At 31.7% G+C, this 25,248-nt stretch overlaps 2 protein-coding genes across 2 annotated transcripts; one reads left to right on the top strand and one right to left on the bottom strand.

The window, feature by feature from the left end:
- The first annotated feature begins 4,097 nt into the window (after positions 1-4,097).
- LOC131621715 (uncharacterized) lies at positions 4,098-5,994 on the top strand. Its single transcript, XM_058892757.1, has 3 exons — positions 4,098-4,433; positions 4,532-4,673; positions 5,733-5,994. Exons 1-3 carry the CDS (start codon positions 4,147-4,149, stop codon positions 5,808-5,810), a joined length of 507 nt encoding a protein of 168 aa, XP_058748740.1. The 5' UTR covers positions 4,098-4,146; the 3' UTR covers positions 5,811-5,994.
- Positions 5,995-6,887: 893 nt separating this feature from the next.
- Positions 6,888-8,402, bottom strand: LOC131621714 (uncharacterized). The gene has a single exon (XM_058892756.1). It carries the CDS (start codon positions 8,055-8,057, stop codon positions 7,050-7,052), a length of 1,008 nt encoding a protein of 335 aa, XP_058748739.1. The 5' UTR covers positions 8,058-8,402; the 3' UTR covers positions 6,888-7,049.
- Between the last annotated feature and the right edge of the window lie 16,846 nt (positions 8,403-25,248).

Here is a 25,248-nt window from a genome sequence, read left to right as displayed (position 1 = left end):
CAACACAATTTTTTACCCTTGCAATCTATCTCATATAATGGTGTTGATGTTGTTGTTGTATTTTTGCTCATTTGATATATTGCAAGTGCAGAAAATCAATCTTGCTTCAAAGATTTGTTGTACATTTCCAACCAAAGAAATAGTATGACATTTCTTGTGTACTCCTCTCTCTTCAAACAAACATACTGCTAAAAAATGGTGAATTTAAATGCAAATATAACTTTCAAACACCATTCTTTTAGAAGTTGAAACTTAAACAGAGAAGGGAGCTTTAACTTACACAAAGAAGAGAGCTTAACCTTTGAAAAGATTTGTTGTAAAAAATTTATCTTAATATTATGTGTAAACAATGTAATGTTAAAAAAAAGAATTATTCACCTCGGTTTTAATCCAAAACCAAGGTGATAGTTTAAAGGAATTGATAATTTACTTAGGTTTTATATTTAAATCGAGGGGTATAATAATCATATTTTATTATAAAAACACCCGTTAAATAGATTTTACCTTAATCCTTAATAATATGAAGCCGCCACAAAGAAAATAAATATTTACCACCGCTACAACATATCTCTCGGATGGATTGCAAGTGCAGAAAATAAAAATTCCCTTTGGCCTTGAATACATATCTCTAGCATCTTGCATGGGAGCTCTATCACTAAATCTTGATATCATTGAAAATTTGTTGCAAACAATGTATTTTTAATATTTTTGTGAAAAAATGTAATTAAAAAAATTAAAATGCGCATTCACCTCGGTGATTTGTCATGTCAAGGTGATAGTTAAGCGTTTTTTCTATACTATATACACCAACCTTAACAAATCTTTGTCGTTCATTTAATGATTATCAATGCTCAAGACACTGTCATTAGTGATCTGCGTGAAACCTAAGGGACATTCATTATAAAAGCATGTTGAATATTGAAAATCTAACCTAAATGAAACATATGAAGCGCTTGAAACCTAAGGACGCTTGAAAAAGTTCTCTATGATGGATTGCAATAGCATAAATTTTTCTGGATTCAAGGTTTGTTTTCTTAAATATTTATTTGAATCGAAAATGATTTGATTTTTTATATTAATTATCTTACTCTTTTTTTTCATCAAAACAATTGCATGTAAGATCTTCCCCAAGATTCAATAATGCGAAGATCTAAAATCTAAATCTTGAAGGAATTTGATTTTTTTTATATAGATCCCTAGAAAATTTGATTTTTATCTTGAACTCTAGAGTATTTGACTTTTATTTTATTTTTAATATTAGGTGTAAACAATGTAATATTAGATAAACAATATAATAATTATTATAACATGTTGGACACAAATCCAAAGGTTCTAAAATGAAATAAATATTTTGATATATAAATTATACATAACATATACGAGCTAGCATAATTATTTAGCAAATTATAATGATTTTAAAGAGGTTTTGAATTAAACCCCCAAGGTACCGAAATGCAAGAGTTGTTTCAATTTTGTCAGTTGACATGCCGACCTCGCAAAAAAAGTGTCGAGATTATATATGAAAGCAAACACATTTGTGGCAAATCGGTCATAATAGCTTTGTAAATATGTATCAACTTTCTATATTGGGAAGTGATCTATATTAGAAATTGACTGTTTGCATTTGAATAATTTATAAATGAAAAACTAAAAGACATATATGAGTGTCCACCTTGATAAGCACGAAACACTTATCCCAAGGACTCATTGTCATTGATTAACTTACGAATTTAAGTACTATAAGAGCTCACATTTAACTTGTTTGTGTCTTTCAAAATCTTCAATGATATAGTTATTTAATACTCACTTCATTCCTATTTATAAGCAAATTTAGACTTTTTAGATTCATTGAATGAATATTGTATTTGGATGATATAAAGACTAGATACAATCTTTATTCAATGAATATCCAATGAGTATAAAACGTTAAATTTTGCTTATAAATAGGAATGAAAGAAGTATTGTTTTGAAAATCCAATCTCATTAATTCTACTTACAATCATCTTTGAACATTATGATAACATCAATGAAAAAATATGCGACATTATTAAGTGTCCACCTTGATAAGCTCGAAACATTTATTCCGAAAATAGAGTAATTGAATATCTCATAATTTAAATATCACAAAGAACTCACATTTAAGTGTTTGTGCCTTTTAAAATATTCAAGGTTGTTTATATTCCACTTAAAATTTACATCCAACTTCATTGTTATTTGCCTATATGCATTGAAAAATATTTTAAATATGTTCCTTCAAGTTTAATAGTTGTAATAAAATATCATTTAAGTTAAGATTTTAAGAACATAATTCTACAACTTCATTTTCAACCTTTAAATTTAGTAAAATAAAAAAAACAATTAAAATCTATTTTCCTATTTCTACTCCCCAATTTTTTTTTTTTTAAAGATGAATACATGAACAATTCTGTAAGAGCAGTGATTCATTTTCTTTAAAGAATAACTTCAATTGATTTTATAGAAAACAGAAAACAAAGAAAGTCAAATACAAATTTAAAGTGCTTTTGACTGATACATCTTATAAAAAAAAACTTGAATCCTTTATATAACATTAGACTTTCTCTTCCTTCAAAAAACTAAGCAATGTGAGACTTCTTCAACTTATATATTTTCAACCAAACCCAACAATCTCCACCTTGTTTGAAAATAATACATTAACTTTCATTGTCTTCACAGACAATCATACTCCACTATAAAGAGTATCAACATGTATATTCTCAACCAATTTGAACAATCTCCACCTTGATTGAAAATAATACATCAACTTTCATTGTTTTCACCAACAATCATACTCCACCATAAAGAGTATAGTCACTTGAAGCTACACCACTCAAAGAATTTTCACATTGTCTTCCCCGACAATCATAGTTTTAAAAACTATCATACTCTCTCATGAAAAATATGTTTCACTTGAAGCTAAACCACTCCAAGAATTTCACATTGTCATTACCAACAATCATATACTTTATCATGAAGAATAAATTCCACTTGAAGTTAAATCACTCCAAGAATTTCACATGCTGAAAACTAGGTTAAAACTTTATGGTGTAACTTCCTTGTTGGCAGGAAGCTCTTCAACCACCGACATATTCTTGAACCTTGTGTAATCTTGATCGTATAAACACATCTTTGACTTGAACTTTCTACAAGTCAAAAGTAATTCTTCCATCAATTTTCTCTAATCCAAACTGCATAGCGGAACTTGTGACTGCAACTCAACAACTCTTTCACAACATCACCTTTCTTTTCTGATGTGGAAGATAAGACAAAGCTGCCACACAGAGCATACTAAGAACTCCTATCACCGGATAGAACCAAAAGCTCTGATACTAGTTGTTGGGAAAAATAACAAACATAGAGAAAAAAGAGGAACAAAGTAACAACACTAGAGATTAACGTGAAAACTCCAAAATCAGAGAAAAAACCACGACCGTTGTCAATAGACAAGCAGAGAATAACACTATGTGAAAATTGTTACAACACATAATATACCCTCAAATATCCCATGCCCCTAATACACCCACACATTCCAAAACAAATATTTAACTACATCTCACAACACTCTAATACATGGGCATAAGAGAACAAAGAAAGTCAAATACAAGCTTAAATTGCTTTTGACTGATGCTTCTTGTAAAGAAAAATTCGAATCCTTTATATAGCCTCAGACTCCCTCTTCCTTCACAAAACTAAACAATGCGAGACTTCTTCAACATATATATTTTCAACCAAACTCCACCATCTCCACCTTGATTGAAAATAATACATTAACTTTCATTATCTTCACCGACAATCACACACCACTATAAAAAATATCAACATGTATATTCTCAATCAATTTCAACACTAATCTCTCGAACCAAAAACTAAAGAGAACCGCAACAAATCTCCCTTAAAAAAATTTAACACTACTACTTGTTGAATAAGTTTAAGCAGGAAAATTTTTCTTCGAATCTCATCCAAATATGGTAAGTGCATTTAACCTATAAAGTAATATAACTATAATCATAGTATAGATAAATTATAAATTTTAGAGGAAAATATCCAACCCACACAAGTTAAAATAACAAATTAATGATCTCTTATGTAAAAGAAACAAGAAGATAATAATTGTAGTGACCACTTAACATGGCGACTATCCCTTTGTTAGTGTTACCAATTTCTCTCCTCCACCGTCAACCTTCTTCTCCTCCAACTCTAACAACTCACTCTCACATCCACAATTTCCCTAACCCCATTTTCACAAACTCCTCAATCAACAAACCATCCCCACTGCACGGTATCAATCCCAGTGACTCAAGACGAGACAATCCTCTCTTCTTGGACGAAAACAATGCGGTGGTCGATGACATGGACGGTTACCTCAATAACCTTTCACTCGAATACGAATCTGTTTGGGACACCAAACCAGCTTGGTTTGTCATCATCATTATTTCCTTGTCATTTTCAATTTTCCATTTTTTTTTTTTTGGAACTAACTAATTGAAATATGTATGTTTTGTGTTTTGTTTAGGTGTCAGCCATGGACAATAGCGCTAACAGGGGTTTCAATTGTTGCTATTAGCTGGTTGATTTTTCAATCTGTTGTTGTTACTTCAGCCATATCATTGCTCATTTTCGCTTGGTGGTACATTTTTCTTTATTCTTATCCTAAGGTTAGTTCCCCTTTGTCTATTTCAATTCAGTCACTGTAGCGCAGAGATGAAGATGTTGCGTTAAATGTGGGAAGATGATGCAAAATAGACTTAGGTGCTTTTAACATGTAGAGAGAAGAACTAAAGGAATAGGTAAACTTAGAAAAACTGTAATGTAAGAGAAGTTATTAAGAAAGATTTCGAGATTGACAATTTGACTAATTGAATAGAAATATGATCTGGATAGGCAAAAATTGATCCATGAAGCCGGTTCCACTTAATAGGATAGGGGTTGATTGTTGATTTAATTGCATATTTAGAAAGTTTGTGCCGATAGACTCATTCTTTGGTAAGTAGACTAATGCTCCGGTAGTATAGTACTTCCCTCTGTTTCACAATGAGTGTCGTTTTAGCAAATAAATTTTGTTTCAAAATGAATGTCATTCTCACTTCTCGTTTTTTTATTTCCCGACTTAGTGTGAAATAGAAATAAAGGATTTGAACTAAGATTTCCAGATGCATAGGATATTTTCCAATTTTATCCTTCAATTGTTACTTAGTACACTACTTCCAATACATTTATAAGGTTATTTAAGTAAAAGTACGATATTTTATAACAAAATTATTACATTTTTTAGTCTGTGTGCAAAAACCTTAAACGACATTCATTTTGAAATGGAGGGAGTAGTATTTAAACACTAAAAGTTGCATAGTAGAAAAATCACAATAGTTACTATGCTATGTTGTCAGAGACATACACACAATTGACCGAACTTTGTTGCCAATCATCGTGCTCTTATGCGTTTATTAAACTGTTTAAACGCAACTGTACTATGTAACTCTAAACACTGCATAATAGAAAGACTACAACGCTGTTGGAGACACTCATACACAATTGGCCAAACTCACGAGTCATGAATGTTCTGAATTTGATTATTGATTGATTCTTTAGCTTTGAGTTAGCATTAGTAACCTGGTAGTAGGTTCTGCTGCACTATATTCAGTTGACACATTGCAAAAACGAAAGCAAAATAATTTGCATTTGAAGTTAAACATGCACTATTTCTTGTTCTTTGTCAGGCATATTCAGCTATGATAGCCGAGCGCAGAGAAAGGATTACAGATGGTGTTGAGGACACGTATGGTCGTAGGAAGTAGCAAAATTCAAGTCCAAAATTCAGACGTGTTGACCGTGCAGAGATGGCGTAGTTTGGCAACCACCACAAAATTTAGATCCATATATATTTTTTTTACATTGTCTTCACATACTTGATACTTTGGTTAGAACTTTGAGCATTGTCCATTGGATTTGAATTTGTGAAAATGAGTAATTTTCTGTAAATTAGCAGCACTTATCTGTCATATAAGCTCTGTCTATCCTATAGCATCCTGATACTGAATTGTGGTGTGCATAATTTAGAAGAGAGGATTTTTAAGAGGGAATTTTCACCAACTAAAAGTTGCTACTAAATGCAAAAGAAGTTGCAATCTAAAATTTCAAAGTATTAGTAACTTGCAAAAAGGGTTAGAAACAGTAAAATAATTTATAGCAGAGTCCCACTATCATGATTGTTCAGTCTCACACCATCAATAGAGTGGAAGGCAAAATCATTTCCAACCATTTTCATTCTTCCATTTATTGCTTTATTGAGGGAAACAAATACTGGAGATTTTTACAATTCTGATATGAATATCATGTTGTCTTTTTCTTTGTGAATAAATCAATTACATTTGGTGTCAGGGCCAGGGTCGTCATAAATTTTTTAAGGCCCTGTATAGATTATTTATGGTACAACTGTGAGGAAAAAAAAAAAAAAACCGGAGTCCTATTTTGCCATGGTTTAACTGCGACAAATATTTTAAGAGGCATTATTTAATTACCATTTGAACGCTGAAAATTTTGAATCTTGAGCGGTAACTTACCTTGCACACCTTCAAAGAGGACTCTTGTTGTTCATGTTTTTTCATACAGAATAGAGTTAGAGTTTCTGTTAAAATCTGTGTAGATAAAACACCTAAATATTGAACTGTGAACTACTAGGAACAATAGTGAACACAATCTGTTTTGTGCCTTAACTTTCATGGCATGAATAGAAGAAAAGTCCTCCAAACTTTTGAAAAAAAAAAGTTGATCAAAACTGAATTTCTGTCAAAGAATTCAGTCTTGTTCAAAGTCAAATATCATACTAATAATTTTAGAGAGATTATTGAAAATAAAAATAGAAAACAAACATTGGAATGATAGAATAAGATACTAAGAGCTAAAAAGGTAAAGTATTTAACAGATTTATATAATAATCTGATCACATAAGTTGTTGAAAACTGTATCTAATAATCAAAACATCACTTCAATTCATCACTCTATAATAAGATTCAAGATTCAACTCATGTATTTAACTACTCATTTTTCCAAGCATACAAAATAAGAGAAAATCCAAGACCCTGCAACTGAGAATCTCTAAACTGCTGAGAATAAGCCCAAGTCATCATAACAGAAGGATCCGAAACAGATTGACCAGACCACAATTTCTCAGCAGAAACACAAGTTTGAAACATGAAAACAGCATTTCCTGCAACATTCCCAAACAGCCAATTATGAACATCCCAAAACACTTCCACCGGAAAACTATCCACCAAAATCGTCTGATTACCGCGAAACTTCCACTTCAATTGCTTCACCTGCATCACTATCTTGCTATCAATTCTAATCACAAGACAAGGATCATCAGTACTCCCCATAACCGTATCACACTCAATTCTCACATCATGTATCTTACCCTTGTCACAAAATTGAGCTTTCGTAGAGTAAAATCTCTTGCCGAAAACATGTTCTCTCTTCGCAATAAAAACTGCATCAGAATTATAACCACCAACATTGTTGTTGTCACTGTCAATCTTCTTGCATGCTTCTTTTTTCAGATCTCCTAAAAGCAAAACCATCTTTTTGTTAAACAAAACAACTAAATAGTACCCTTCCAATGGTTCTGGCCCAGAACCAAATTTAGCATAACTCAAATCCCAAAGTATAGCAATTTTACTAGACTCAACTTCCAAATTCTTGCACCCTTTTCTCTTTGAAAACAACCATGGCTTTATATCAACCTTACACAAACAATGATTACCCAATTCCTCAATTCCAACACTCAACCCTTGGCCCATCAGATTCTTTGTCCATGAAACAGTAATCAAACATGAACGACCTCTCAATTTACATTGATAGATACATGTAACCACATTCTGTGCCCCTCTTGTGGAACCTGAAGAGGATGAAGATGAAGATGAATCTGCAACCTGCACACCATTTTCTCCAAAACAAGAAGGAAACTCCTTCATGACAGAATCACCAACAGCAGAAAAATCTAAACTTTTTCTTAAAAATCTGATCTTTAACTGATTTTTGATCATACAGAAAGAAGGGTCTTGTTATATACCTCAGCTGATTCAAATTTTCAGGTGAACCCAACAAACCCAACAAGAAACCATGGATGGAATTCTTGAATATGAGGTTCAAAAGACTTCATTTTTATGCATTTGGAATGAGATGTCAGAGGAAAAAAGCAAGATTTGCTTTACCTGTCAATTCTATGATGAGATTGATAAAGTGATAAAGAAACCAAAAGTGTGTAATTTGAAAAATTTGTTAGAAAGAGAAGTTGCTTTTAGCACATGGGGTAGGAAGAAAAGGGTAAAGAATGGATAGAGTGTAGAGAGAGTTGAGAAAATTGGTCTAAGCATGAAGCATGGGAAGCTATTGGGTATAGATTTGTTGCATAAAGACACAAAATGGTGTTTGTTTTATACAGATTTCACCTTGCTGTCTTTGTCTTTTTTTTTTTAATATTAAAAAAATGTTACAAACCAAATTATGAAAGTTTTATAATTATGTACCTGGTAAGAGGAGACATATAGTGGTTAAACTGTTGAAAATAATTACTGTAAAATGATTAAAATCATCAAATTAACGTAATTTTTAAGAGTAATGTTGGGTGCACTATAATGGTGTATAAAGAAACAAGATTTTTGTATATGTTTTTAAGAGTATTGTTAATACTAATTTATGGTGCAATATGTGTATAGGGTTAAAATGGGAGTGAGATTGACTTAATCAAAACATGTGTGTAATAGATAAATATTCCGTTTATGGTAATATAAAAAATGGAGGTATCTCATCCTTATTACTACTTAGGGGTGTTCGCGGTACGTTTGGGCGGTTTTGACGCTAAAAACCATCCGAATCGTAAGAAAAAAAGATGTGCAGTTTGATCTGGTTCGGTTGGCTTTTAGAAAAAAATTGAACCAAACCAAATCAATGCGGTTTGGTTCGGTTCGGTTGGTTCGGTTTTTTACAAATATTTTATTGAGTCATACATACACATATAGATGACAACATAACTTTATATTTAGTCATTCATACACTACCAAATAACAACAAAACTTATCATATTTGGATAACAACTTCTCATTTAATATGTATAAATTAGATTAGACAAAAGTGAAATAATAAACATAAAATAATAGCATAAAACAGTATCAAAATATTATAATGAAACAAAAAAAATAGAAGAGATGAGAGAAGTGATGATGAAAAAGAAAGAACATAAAAGAGGAGAGATTATAGAAGAAGATGTGCAATAAAAACAAAATTGAAAGAGAGAGCATTTGTATAAAAATGAGAAGGTGAAAAAGAAAGAATATAAGATAGTAGAGATTAGAGAAAAAGAGGTAAGATGTATGTGGGGAAGATGGCGCGATAATTCTAAGAGAGATTTGAGAAGACTGAAATTGAAACCATAAGCGTAGGAATGAGAAAGTTGTTCGTAATCATAATGATAATGTATAATATTTTTAGGTTTGATTTGAATGTGAGCTAAGTAACTGTAACATAATGCGGTTTTATTCGGTTTGGTTCGGTTTGTAAAATATAAACCGTAAATCGAATCAAACCATGCAGTTTTGTTAAAAGATGACCCAAACAAATACGAACCAAATACAATTTTTTGCGGTTTCTGTTTAGTTTTATTTGGTTTGCGGTTTTCTATTGTGTTGGTTTGGTTTTGAACACCCCTATTACTACTTGTGAAATGATTATGCGATTTCACCAATAAAAAATTAATTAAAAAGTAAAATAAATGAACTAATTTTATTTTATTTTTTTTAGACATTATTTAATTTCATTTGAAGATTATGGTCTTTCACATTTTTTAGCATTTAGTTTATTTAATAAAACTAGTATGCGCGTTTTTTTAACGATTTTTTTTTTAAAAAATTGAATAAAAAAATTTCAAGGTTGAAAAAAATAAGAGATATATTATTTTGCTATATCATATAAATGATTTACAAATTTCAATCTGATTTGACATAATACACGATGATCATTGATTGAGAGTATAAAATAAACTCACACTGTTAATGCATATCCTATTTTCTTCAAGTATTTAGTCTTATAACTTCACTTAGCCAGGATTAGACTTGAGGTTTCGTTGGCACATATTCCGATTTGAACATAAATACCATAGTTTAGAGCCAAATCTAAACAAAAATCTACAGTCATAAAAGACGTTACATATAAAATGTTCACAAGCTAATAGAACACGAACAAGTTAGAAGCAAAAGCGACAACTTATCATCCAGTCGACCAACCTCTTACGAACACGATCAATGGCAAGCTAGAAAAGATAATCCACAATCTTTTTTCAAATTCAATTACAGATGATTTCCTTGACTTGTGTTTGTGCATTTTGACTATCTTTGGTCTCAATATTGTCCACTTTTATCGAATGTTCGAAGGTTAATAGATGAATAAAAAAAATGTAGGCGTTGCTCCAGGACACAAAACACTTTTGAGGCTTTTTTCCAAACACCATGAGAGCAAACTTAGACCTCTAAAGACAAAGACACTAAATAAAAAACACATAAACATAAATAGAAGTAGACAAATTTGACAGAGGCTGCAAGGTTTAGAGAATTTATGACGTCTTTGGAGGTGGACAAATAGTAGTTGACATTGGAGGTGAAAAAGCAGCTATACAGGAGAGAGGTATCTTCACAGTTGTTAAGCTTGAGATGTGAAAATATACCATTGCAAACTCCTTATTTCTTAGTGGTGTTGGCTCCGGTGGCGGCCGCATCACCGGAAAGAAAGAGCTGACGATGATTCGCAGTGGAGAAAGGGAGTAATCGATGAGTGATTTGGTTTTGGTAAGAGATTATGGATGTAGTTAAAAGGAGCGGTAGTGCTCTCAATAGAGAAGGAGGTGGCCATTATAAAAAATGGGAGAGGAGAGCAACCATAAAGGTGTGAGGCGACCACCAAACCCTAAAAGGTTGGGGGAATTTCTAGAGAAAAGGGACAACATCTCTCTCTAGAAAACATTAAAATAGCATAGATATGTAATTTGAGAAATGATTTAATCATGAAAATAATTTTCTTCTTAGAAGAGGTGATGTATTTGGAAATATTTCAACAATAAAGTCAATATAGATAATGAATAAGAGACTTTAGAGTTTACCAATTGTATAATTAGATATGAGTCATAAGTTAAAATTTATAGAAGGAGAATTAGGATTTCTAGAACAAAAAAACTTAGATGGACAATTTTCTTGGACAATTAGACAAGTTATAGATGATCTTCAAACCAACAAGTGTTGTCTATGAGATCTAGCCTCGACTACAACTAGTTGGTGCCACACTTTTTTCTGGGGGGGGGGGGGGGGGTTTAAAAGACTTGTTGAAATTGAATCTAAGGTGAGGGATTCCTCCATGGTTGCTCTTGATTTGTTTCAACATTATTTCTCGCAGAAGTTTCAAATACCACAAGTGCGTTACATTAGTAAAATAGATTTGTAGTGTATTGTTGTTCACCAACATAACCAATAACAAGTCTAGGTAGAGATGTAAGTAGATCAGATAAACTGAATCAATGGATATAGTTACACTCTAAATTTTTTATTCCACCCATCTTTAAGTCTAAATTTTGTATATGTCCAACCATTGCCCATCTTTGTTTACATTAAGCAAAACACATATCTAAAAACAAACTCCAAAACATAGAAAGTAGAAACCATAAGTCACTAACACTTGCTTTCACTGAATTGCTGCTCTTGCTGTCCACCACAACTGTTGCTCTCTCTAATCGTCGTTCTGATATGTTATGGCCGTCTTTTTCGTGTTCAAGTTCTCTTCGTTAATTTTTTGTATCTTCTTCTTCAACAAATTTTTTTCTAGTCTTGTTATAAAATAGTTTTGATGTGTGTTTGAGGTGTGAAACATATTAATTGATGTGTGTTTTATTGTGTTATATTTGTTAAGCTTTCAAATCCCTTCTCAACCTTCTAACGCCAAGTGTTAGCTTTTATATTTGATAGTGAACTTATTTCATGATGTAATGAAAATCATGTCATTGTTTCGTATGAATTAAGAGAAACTTGTAATTTGTTTGAAAAAATAGGGCGTGGAATAAATTACATGAAATGTATTATTTTAAAAATAATAACATAAAATACACTAATAAACACGATTTTGGAGAGTACACAGATAAATATAATGTTTGAAAAATTATTATAAACCAATCAACCGAACCAAACTAAATCGAACCACTAAATCTAAGTATCATCCAGGGGTGGCCCTGAGCACGGGCTCGTGGGGCGGGAGCCCAGGGCCCCATAATTTTATGGGCACCAAAAAAAGTTTTTTTTAACCCCTATATGTATTAAAAGAGAATTTTCTATTATAAAAATACTTGCTAGAATTTTTTTTTGAAAAATACTGGCTAACAAAATTATAGGAGCACTACAAAGTCAAAATTAATAAAAGAATGTAATTTCCCAAGAATAAAATATAGAGTAGAATAAAATCAATTAATTCCCTTAAAATAAAATCAATTAATATATCCATAATTTTAACAACTAAAAAGTTTAATTGAGGAACTAAAATTAAAATAATGATATAGAGAATATTTTATATTAATAATAATCTTACTTAGGATAGTTTTAGTTACTAGATATCCTGCTGAGCAAAATTTAGCATTTCGTGGAAACAAAAAGAGAGGATTAATGTGGATAAAAATGAAAACTTTCTTTTTCTGGTTGAAATGATTGCATAATGGGATCCTGTCATATAGTTTTTTTTTGGACGTATTAAGAATAATGAAATTCATTATCATTATCTTAGTTATAAGATTCAAAATGAATTGATTAACATGTTAGGTAATGAAGTCAAAAGCGCAATAGTCGAAAAAATCAAAGAAGCAAAACATTTTTCTGTAATTTTTGATTGTACTCTTGATGTAATTTATCAAGAACAAATGACTCTCATTATACGCTATGTGAATGTTTCTACAAGTCCAATAAAAATTGAAGAGTTTTTTAAAGAATTTTTTAAAGCCTATGACACAATAGGTCAAGGATTGTTTCAAGAATTACAAAATGTATTAGAAACTCTTGGTCTAGATACTAATAATGTGAGAGGACAAGGATATGATAATGGATCAAACATGAAAGGTAAATATCAAGGTGTACAAAGAAAATTATTACATGTTAACCTTAGAGCATTATACACAGCATGTGGTTGTCATAGCCTCAGCTTGACACTTTGTGCTATTGCAAATTCTTGTACTAAAGCTAAAATTTTTTTTGGAGTGTTACAACGTATTTATAATGTATTTTCTCATTTGACAAAACGTTGAAAAATTCTTATAGACAATGTGAAAAGTTTAACTATTAAACCATTGTCACAAACACATTGAGAAAGTCATGTGAATTATATACAATTAAATCTCAAACTTCAGATGTAAGAGAAGCACTACTTCAACTAGCTGAACAAGATAATAATCCCAAAATTAAGAGTGAAGCCTAATCTTTAGCAACTCATGGAATTGAAAACTTTGAATTTTTAGTTGTTATGATTATTTGGTTTGAATTGTTAACTGTTGTTAATGAAGTTAGCAAAAGTTTGCAACAAAAAAAGACATGTGTGTTGATGTGGCTATAGAACTAGTAAAAAGTTTGATCTAAGAATAATAAGTCTCTTTATAGTGGTTTATGTTTTGATGTAGTATAAATATTGATTCAAAGATCCATACTTGCGTTCTTTTTGCATAATGTTAAATGAAAATGTGTTTTTTATCCGATTATTTCTTTTATCCTTGTGTATTTATTGTTAAAAAAAATATAGGGGCATCACTATTTTGATTCGCCCAAGGCACCCAAATTCGTAGGACCGGCCCTGGTATCATCAAATCCATTAGGAGTGAAACTGATACATTAAAGTGTGGCAGGTATATTATGGGATAAAATGATACCGGATTGGAACTTTACATTAGCTTTTGAATCGAATAATTCATACTTGGTCTTTGGATTCTGGCTACTGGGCCAAAGACTTGCCCTCCAACATAATGTTTTTATAAGGTAATACTTGTGATATACCAATTTGTCTTACTCCTTAAAATGACCTCCTTGCCGTATGCATTTGTCAAAATTGAAGATTAGTATGATTAAGATATTCTTTCATCCCAAGATGCTCCCTGGGGTTAGTTGTGGCAAAAGTATTAGGTTGAGAGTTAGAAAGAATAAGAAGTAGATATTGTTTATGAATTGTCTATACCATGGAAGGCCTTATTGTTGCATTGATCAACTAAATTTAAGTAGAAATATCTTCCTAACATTGATTCCCTTGAACTCCCTGCATGGTAGACATGGCATAATTATTATCTGAATTAATTTGCTTGATCGCCACTTCTCTGTCCTGTCTAACCTCACTATAAACCATATGTCTTACAATAACAACAAATTATTGAGAGGCAGATGTATGATATAATGTATCCTCATATTCAAATATTTTCTAATAAAATACGCTTTCATTACATGTGGTTCCTCAGGTGGATTAATCGACACACCTCCAAAATTAGTGGAAAGAGGCACAATTGTTGGCATTTTCATTGTTTGTGGAGGTCCATGAGAACCTTTTAAGTCTTACCTCTTTACTTATGACTATGATGGTTGATCCATGCTACTAAAATTATTTTAAAACAACATGTGCATATGTCAAACGTAGTTCTAACTTGGTGAATGTAACTTCGATGATAGATGTAGTGCACCATAGTGTGGCAAATTTATTGTCGAACTGTAAAAGTTAGTCAACGATCGGTTAATAATTTTCAACAATGATTATATTAGATTCAAACAATTATGCAGAGAAATAAATTATGTCTCTTAATTGTTGGTTATTTAACTATTTCATAGAGCGTTAAGTACGATGTATGATGATGTTAAATTAAAAAAATATATAAAAGATAAAGTGAAGCAAAGACATAAAATATATAAAATAATTTAATTTTAAAATTAAAGGTTGGTGATTCTAACTTTATAAAAATAGAAATTCAAAGATTACATATTAGTTCAACAATTTTCTAAAGTGTTTATCTATTCTTTTTCAAGGATTTTTAAGTCATTGACATTTTTGCTAATTCAAAATTAAGATTTTTCCAAATTTCAAGTCTTGTAAAAGAGAAAGAGTCCTGCCAAATCAGAGATGGAAGTCATAATTAAGATCTTAACTAAATGGGGCCCTTCTCATTCGAAATATCAATTGAAAACTAAATATACATCTTCAGATTCAATGCTCCTAAATCACAACATGTTATCAAGCCCCTAAGTGTGACTTTTTCATTAAGATGTTATTAGGAATAATTGTATGTTTGATACCATCAAAGTTAAATTTGGTCACAGTTATAGTTAACTATCTATTTAATCAATTCTTGTAGCTTTTCCCCTGAAATTTAATAAACCACTTTTCATGTGTGGAAAAAGTAAACCACGGTTGCTTGATCAAGAAACTGATTAATAATTTTTTTTCTCATATCCATTGCAAGTTGCAATTGACTTTAAGCCTTAAGGGCCAATTTTGATCTACTTTAGCATTCAATTTTTTGAAAAAAAATTGGTAGAGTGAGTTCCATCATATGTTGTGAGACTTGGCAAATTGAGAAATTGCAGGCCGCTTGACCATCATGTTCAACAATTAATTTCATGACATAATTGGTCATCTTTGCTTTAACCAAACCATGAATTAGGTGCCCCACCAAGGGACATTTAGATTATAGACAGGCCAACTGCTTGGGACTTTAGGTACTGTTTGATTAAGCCAATCTTTGATTAATTTTTTTAATAACATGTATTTAAAAATTAAAAATGGGTCGGACCATATACCCAATCACCAATTAACCTTTATTTCGTGCATTTTATTTATTTATTTTGTCATATATCATTAACAAGACTAGGTGAGGCCGTCTTAAATAAAGAATCAAAACAAAAAACATTGTCAAGCCGACAAACATGGTCAATCGATGCATGTGTAAAAATTGAAAGACAAAGTTTTATAAGTGTTGAAATATGCATTAAAATCTTTAAGTGATGAACAGAAAGAAAATATATTTTGAGATTGTCACAAATCAAGAAGTCGAAGAACTTCAAGAATGTCCGGTTCGGGTGATTCACAGATATTGAATTTGGTCGGTTCAGTTTGCGGATATGTTCTTTGATGTTAAAAAATTAGATATATATTTTATATTAATTTAGAAATAGTCTAAATTAATATAAAATATATTATATGATATTTATAATATTTTATTTTAACAACTAATGGGTTTGTTTTGGGTTTTGTTATGGATTTGTTGAGTTTAGCTATTATAAATATGTATTTTTTTTATTATTCAAAGTGATAATTTTATAGCTTTACAACAAAAGAGAGAAACAAGGGTTTAAGATTTAGAGAAACCTTTTAGAGTTATTTAGAAGGATTAGACAATACTTTTTGATACATTGGTTTTGACTTATTCATATATTGAGAGTTGGAGAGATTGAGAAACACTTCGGTAGAAAATATGGATTTTTCCTTGGAAACTTTCAAGACAAATGCTATTTTCTTGTAAATCATTTGTGATCTCTTGTAACAACTTTATGAGTATAGTGAATTGGAGAGCTGCTCTCTCCCCCAAACGTAGATCTTTTGGTCGAATTGGGTAAACAAACCTTTCGCCTTTCTCGCGTTATTTTCTTCTGTTATATTTTCTACTTATTGGTTATTATTGCTGAAGACCATTTATTTTGGTTGCTACTGTTCTTTGCCCCCACACATCAAATTTCTTGGTGTGATTGAACTGTGAATAGTTTCTTATGATTAATTATTCTATCAATTTCACAACAATAAGAAATAGTTAAAAAAGGAAAGCAATTGCATCAACGGTAAAAAAAGGCACATGACATCCTTTAGAGGACGAGTGAAGCCCATAAATGATCACCAACGATGGCAAGATGACCTATCTTCTCGATTAGACATCAACAAAGTCCTCCAAAGCGATCCACCCTATGTTCAATGCTATGACCTGGAAGAGAGGAAGACAAAGGACACCCATTGGTGTGGATGAAGCTTCTATTGAAGAGATACACAAGAAAGTCAAACATGTCAATATGATAGAAAACAAACATACAAATAGTTTCCTTTCAAAGGAAAAAAGACAAAGCACGTGCATAATGTAAAGAAGAATATTATAAAGGTAAAGTCGGGTACAAACACCATGGTCCACTTTAGATTAATTGGTAGAAACAAAACAAAATAGTTTTTTATAACTCCAATACTTTCATTCGTTTCTTTCTTCTTTAATTTGGTTTTTATAAATTTTGTATTTGAGACTAGGGCTTGGATGTTCATAATTCAATTTATCATCACTTTGCTTTCAGGGTTATCTCCAGATAGATAGTAAGAATTCCTCTTATTGTTTACCCGCTTTACTTTAAGTTGTATGTATTATGGTAATTGTTTTGGGGAAGGTTTAGTGACGATATTTTTAAGTTCTACTATTGTAAAAAAAAATTCTAGTTTTACACATGTTGGTTTAAGATGACAATTCTCTTTTTATCTGCCATACAGGTAGGACATAGTTTCTTTTTATGGGTTTTTTTATTTAATCTGATTTTGGTGCAACATTTACTCGAATGAAGTGTTACTAATTTCCTCTAGCTCAAAAGTTGTTTGACTGAGGTAATTATTTTTTTCTACTCACAAATGGGCGTCGAATGTGTTCATTTTACCAATTTTATTGCCTAGATGGATTTGATTAATCTACCTCTTTTAGGGAGGAATTTCACTTAGTTTCAACGAAATGGGGGGGGGGGGGGGGGGGGAGGGGAACTAGTAGGCTTGATAGGGGGAACTAGTAGGCTTGATCGAATCCTTGTGTCTAATGGGTGGTGGGATCATTGGGGGGGGGGGGGGGGGGGGGTATCTCAGTGGGATATTTGTAGGGATGTCTTAGACTATTGTCCTATTATTCTCAAGTATTTGAATCGGTTGTGGGGATCCTAAGCCTTTTTTATTCAATAATCTCTTCGTGTTGGTCCTTTCTTCTTGGTATGATTTTTCAATTCACGGTTGGAGAGTGAATGTGATTATGGAGAAATTAAAATCTCTTAAATCGACTTTGAAATTTTGGAATAAATAGGTGTTAGGTGATCTTGACTTTTAGATCGAGTCCTTTAGCAACGTGGTGAATAGTTTGTATTCCTTAGTCTATCAAAGGAATTTATCTAAGGATGAGATAATTGAGATATAATGATCATGTGCGGATGTTTGGTCCTTACTTACCTAAGATTCTATGTTGTTTCGAAGATCAAAATCTAAGTGACTTAAGGAAAGTGATACGAACTATGGTTTTTTTTTCATGCTTCTGTTAAAAGTAGAAGTAGGAGAAATATGGTCTTAGCCTTCAAGGTTAGTGATGATTGGATTAAAGGTGTGTTTGAATTTCAACACGAGACTTTTTTATGGTGTTACTTCCCGAGCTCTTTTTGTATGAAGATAACTTGGGTCTGACTAGCCCATTTATTTTTAGAAATTAAACAAGTTAATGGCTGACTGTGATGGTAATAAGCATCATGTTCCTAATGGTTTTAATTTCTCCTTATTGATAAGTTTTTGGAACTTATTAAGGGAATATTTAGGGGTTATGTTTGATCAGTTTCATTACTTTGCTCCGTTACCTAGTATTTTTGCATCTTATTTTGTGACTTTGATCCCTAAAGTTAAATACCACTCTTAGTTGGGAGATTTTATGCTTATCTATCTAGTGGGATCTTTATATAAGTTAGGGGCCAAAGTGTTGGATGCAAGCGTATGAGTGGTGATAGATAAACTTATTTCTCCAAATGAACTATCATTCTTAAAAGGTAGAATGCCGGTAGATGGAGTGTTGTTTATGAATGAGGTGGTTGACTTGGCTAAGGGATCTAGAAAGCATTCTCTCAATTTTTAAGTGAATTTTGAGAAAGCATATGATCCAGTTAGTTAAGATTTATAGACTATATGCTTATCAAATTCCAGTTTAACGATAAATGGAGATCTTGGATGAAGGCTTGTGGTTTAGTGGAAAAATTTCAGTGTTAGTGAATGGTTGCCCAACCCAAGAGATAAATATTTAAATAGGTCTAAAATAAGGTAATCTACCAGCTCCTTTTTCTTGCTTGTGGTAGAGGGGCTTAGTGGTATGATTAGTAAGGTTGCAGATTTGGACCTTATTTCTGGTTATAGAGTGGAATCCACATATTTAGTTGTGCATCATCTTCAGTATGCAAATGATACTCTTATATTGGTTAACCCTTTAGTTGAGAATATATGGAGTATCAAGGCTATCTTTAGGGGTTTTGAGCATACTTTGAGTCTTAGGGTTACTATTTTAAAGTAGTTTGATAAAGTTAGAGTGAATATTTTTTCTTCGAATTCAACTGATGAACTTCTCATGGGTTAAGTGGGAGACTGCTTGTAAAGCAAAGTATAGAGATATCTTGGGGTTAGAAATCTCTGTTTGGTTAATTTAGATATTTTGGCCAAATGGAGGTGGAGAATAATCTCAGAAGCTACTAGCCTTTGGGTTGATATTCTGTCAGCTAGATATGGTTGTCATGTTGTTCCTTCTTTAAGAGGTTGTAGGGCTTCGGGGTTCCATTCCTCACCCTCTTGGTGGAAAGGAGTGTCTCTCATTGGAACCAAAGAGGACAACCTTTGTGATTGATTTGGTGATGGTATCATTAAGAGAGTGAGTTCAGGTCTCCTTACTTCTTCTAGTTGGATCCTTGTGTAGGAAATATTTCCCTTGTGATTAGGCTCCCTAGAATTTTTTTTACCATATTTTATTATTCAAAAGAAATAGTGGGGGAGTTAGGTCACCTGGTCGGTCGGACTGTGTTTATCCTGAAAATTGGTAAACACAGCTAGTCTCTTGTTAAAGGTTACTGATGAGACCGACTAGGGAGTCTCAAAACAATGTGTGTGAAGTTTCCAAAAAATGTAAAAAATAGTAAGAATGTGAATCGCTTTCGACAATGATCGAACTGACATTATGAAAATAAAAACAAGTTAACGTGAAATTGTGACTGAAAAAGTAAAGAGTTCGACCATGAAGAACACGAAAATGTAAAGTAAACTTGAAATTAAAGCTTTGCATAAATGAAAATTACTGATCAAACATATATTGCACTCTTGGAACTCATTTCGCTCTTTGCTTGGTACTATGAGTTTTAGTGAGCTTTTGTACTAAATTTGACACCTTTATTCTCTTATTGGAACTACTATTTGTATTAAACTCTATATAACTACTAAGGGCGGGATTTTTTTCACTAAGCGCCACATTCTGCAACACATGTCTCTTGTTTCAAAAACCGCTTCCACGCGTCATCCTAATACAACTAAGTGGTTATTCAACCACATTTATATCCTTTAACTATTTTGATCGAATCACCTGCCTTGGGTGAAATGTCTATATTGGCTACCTATAAAAAAAGTACTAAGTCCATAACTTTTTACTAGGCTAGACTTCAGCACCTCACTCTGCCACTTTCACGTCGAAATGCCACTAGCATGAGCGTCGATCACGCTCTTGAACATCACCCAAACCTTCATCCAAAATTTTCTCATCTTCCTCTGAGTTAAGCTGGACTTTAAGGCTTGTTGAAAATCCTAGCTAACAGACTGCCATTTGAGATTTTTGGCGGAGGAGACATTTCTTTGAGCATGTGCAACCTATGATGGATAACTTCTATATTGTCCTACAATGTTTGAATCAAACTCAGGAGAGAGATAAGTGTAGTTGGAAATATTAAGCTCTGGTTGGCCTTATTAACTCTTCTGTTCCACTTCATCCGGTATAGAACTTGGTCTTGCCATTTATCTGGGTTAGTTGCACCTCATCTAAGATGGTAGTATTTTCTCGGGAGCTTTTCCAAGATAGATTTCCATCTAGAGATGATTTATTTAAGCGAAAGGAAATTGTTGACATATATGAAGTTTCTTATACTATGGTGGAGGTTTGATTGAGACGACTTCTCATCTTTTTGTCACATGTGATTTAACGTCAGTTGTGTGGTATATGCATGATTTCTAATTGGTTGGAACGATAAAAAGTTCTTCCTAGGGATCATAAGCTTCTTTTAGAGTTTATTCTATCCTTAGGTGGCAGAATTAAGTGTAGGGGTGAGTATAGATTTGACATGCAATTATATGGTCTTTTTGGTTTGCTCGAAATGATTTTAATTTTTTTTTCATTCTTCATCAAACGCAAAAGAAGTGGAGGAAACATGTTTTTTTTTTAGCAAATGATTTTTATGTAGATTTGAGGTGAACCGATCATGTACTCACTTAGGGGTGTAAGCGGATCAAAAAAATCCAATTAAACCGACAATCCAAACCAAACCAAACCGAAATTAAACCGATTATTATTGGTTTGGTTCAAAAACCGAACCAAACCAATAAAAACCGATGTGGTTTGGTTCGGTTCTCGGATTTAGTTTTTAGGAACCGCCAATCCGATGAACCGAACCAATGGAAATAATGACGCTCTAAATATTTTATTCTACCCATCATTAAACTCAAATTTTTTATCGGTCCAACCATTATCCATCTTTGTTTACACTTCCTTCCTTTAAGCAAAACACGCATCTAGAATCAAACTCTAAAGCATAGACAGTAGAAACCATAAGTCACAAAAGTTATGCTTTCACATAACTGCTGCTCTTGCTGCCAACAACTATTGTTCCTTTCACTACCGTCATTATGATATGTTATGGTCGTCTTCTTCGTGTTCAAGTTCTCTTTGTTAATTTTCATATATTTTTGTACCTTTTTCTTCTTCTTTTTCTTCATCAAAACTTATTTAGACCTTGTTACAAAATAGTTTTGATGTGTGTTTGAGGTGTGAAACATGTTAATGAGTGTGCGTTTTTTTATATTCTATATGTTAAGTTTTGAAATCCCTTTCCAACTTTCTGATACTAAGTGTTAACTTTTATATTTGATAGGAAACTTATTTCATGATGCAATGGAAATCATGTCACCATTTCGTATGGAATAAGAGCAACTTGTAATTTGTTTGAACAAATATAGCATGAAACATATTATTTAAAAAAATAATAGTATAAAGTACACCAAAAAATATGATAATGGAGAATATACAGATGAATATAATGTTTAAAAAAATAATAGTATAAAATACACCAAAAAACACGATAATGGAGAATTTACTTATGAATATAATATTTTAAAAAATAAACATTGTAAACCGATCAACCAAACCAAACCAAACCGAACCAAACCAATTAGTTTGGTTCGGTTCCATTTTTGAAAATTGTTGAAAACCGAACCAAACCAAACCAATGGAAATATCATTGGTTCGGACCTTTTTTCAACCAAAAACCGGTCCAAACCGATCCGATTACACCCCTATACTCACTCTAATTGCCTTTAAAGTTCTACCCCGGCCTATGCCTTAAGCAATATAATCGATCAATAATTTTATCTTAGTATTGTGATTGGATAGTAGCAGTGGTACCTCTCTTTTCCGTTCTATTGATAATGGTTATGGTGGTGTGAAATCTAGCTTGTTTTCCTTTGAATTAAAGTTTTTAATTGTTTGAGTTTCTCTTATTTTATTTTGCCTTATCCTTTCAATTTTTTAGATATTTGTGTTGTTTCTTTGTTTTTAGTGTGCGCTCAACTTAACATTTCTTATACTTTCTAATCTCATTATTAATGTACTGTATTGAACTTTTATTTTAAATTTTTTAAGATATTATTTTGTCATTGAAAAAAAAAAGACAGGCCCACACTCAATCCTAAACACCAACCATGTCCTAAAAAATGGAGGTGTGAGTGATCAATCATCAATTTAATGTATGAAAGATGAATGCTATTATTCGTTGTATCTCTTAAATGATAAACATATTAGGCATAGCTCCACATTCTTGGAATCTTATTTAAAATTGTAATAAATAAATTAGGTTAAGTTGTTTTTGTGAACAAAGATAAGAAGTGCACGTGGGTTAATCCATATAGTGTTAAAATTTTCTTTATCATCCTCATCTCATTATTCACTAAATTAACGTAGTTAATAAATTTTTGTTAGTATCATATCATCATCGTATATTGTAGAGCGACAACACTTTATATGGTACAAACAATGCATGACACATGTGTTTCTTTCCCTTCAATTATTTTTCCATGTATTATGTATTTATGTCTGGTTCATATAAAGAAATTGGAATGAGTCTAGTGGTTTAGTTACGACAAATAAGCCATTAATAAAGAAAGCAAATGAGTCATGATTTGTACAATAAATAGTATTAAATAGCCAAAAGAGTAGGGTGTCCCAGGGGCAAATATTAGTAATTTGCATAGATCCCACTCTAGACGTGCCACACAACTGCATGAATATGATTCTCAAGACAATATTGCACTCACAATAATATAGTGTGAAAGATAAGTTACAAGACTTATTGACAAAGGCATGAGAATGAGAAACCAATCAAGACCATGACTTTTGAATAGTAATAATAATAATTAATAATCACTTTGAAAAAAAATTTGTACTTAAATATAAATCGTTTTACGATTCAAATACATAATTAATGATATTTTTTCTATAATATCCTTAAATATTAATCATTTTCTTTTATTTCAATTATATAAATTTATCTTCCACATGTCATTAATAAAGGATAATTTTATAAAAACATTCATAATTTTTCATTTTCATACAACAATTATTATTTTTCTTAATACGTGTGAAAAGTTTAAAACGAGTTATAATAGTAATAATTGCAGTTTTTTAAATGAAATAAATGAATAAGAAGAGGCGAATGTATAGGTGGATAGAAGGGAAACATATTCTTTTGTGGGATTGAGAATTGAAAATTTTAGTATGGAGTAGACAGCTTTGAAAGCCGATTCAAACAAATTGGCTAAGCCTAAGAAAATTTATTCTAACATTCAACATACTTTCATACAATTTATCGTAAACACTTTTGATTTTCTAGCACGCAGTAGATTTTACATCTCTTAAGATAATAAGACAGTGGATATACTTTTTAAGAGAATTGATTTTGTCATCTAAAAAATTCAATAACATTAATATATATATATATATATATATATATATATATATATATATATATATATATATATATATATATATATATATATATATATAAAATCTTAATTCCTTTAGATCAATTGCTATAGAAAAAAAAGAAGAATCATTCAATAGATCCCTAGCTAGTTGAGGACCCATATAAATTTAAAATAGGGTATGTAAAAGTGGCGTGGAATGATTAAAGGAGATGGAATAATCAATAATGGTAAAAACTATGAGACAAAACATTGCTTTGAAATTCAGGTTAATTATATTCCTTATGCAGTGCTAATGTTACTGTTAGTGAAAAAGATTTGGATTTTTGCTGAAATTATGAATTGCTTTCCGGCCCCTACCTTCATGGTAATATATTTTCAATTACTTTTTGACAACAATGTTGGATTTTATGCGATTTGTTGAACTGGATGAATTTTAGAATTGAAACTGATGTTGAAAGCTTTGATCAAACTGTCACCCTAGCCTAGACTTCCGGCCCATGTGATGAAAACTTAGAACTCATGAAGTCACTTGTCAAAATAAATTAATAACGATTTAGTTAGAAAATTTAGTGAACGAGAACCTATCAAATTAAAGTTTCAAACAAGTTCATACAAAAACATCAAAACATCACTTATTCTTTTTTTTTTTAACCAAACAAATATATTAATTCAAAAAAGTCTCAATACAATCAAGACAATCCAAATGATTCAGGCATAAAAAAAAACCTATATCATTAGATTTACAATATGCAATCTAATTTTCCTATTCCTCCAACCTCTATACACTATATTTTCAATAATTCTTTCCAATGTATTATTTCCATAAGTATCATTGTTAAACACTAAAGCATTCCTAAACAACCATATCTCGTGCACTGCTTCGGTAATCGTCATCTGAAAGAGACGAACTCTCCACCCTTTGCCTTTAATTCTAGCCAATATCCACTACAAATCAATGCTCCAAGCCTGGGGAGTATGACTAACATCAAGCCAATTCAAAACCCCTTGTCAAATTCCTGTAGTCTTAACACATGAGAAGAAAATATGATCAGCATTTTCCTCCTCCTTTCCACACATACTGCACACAGTTTCACAAATAATGCCAAATCTGAAAAGCCTTTCTTTTGTAGGGAGATGCCCATGATA

The sequence above is a fragment of the Vicia villosa genome, unplaced genomic scaffold (assembly GCF_029867415.1).
Source record: "Vicia villosa cultivar HV-30 ecotype Madison, WI unplaced genomic scaffold, Vvil1.0 ctg.000010F_1_1, whole genome shotgun sequence".
Lineage (NCBI taxonomy): Eukaryota > Viridiplantae > Streptophyta > Magnoliopsida > Fabales > Fabaceae > Vicia > Vicia villosa.
This window is presented reverse-complemented; position numbering and strand designations above follow the sequence as displayed.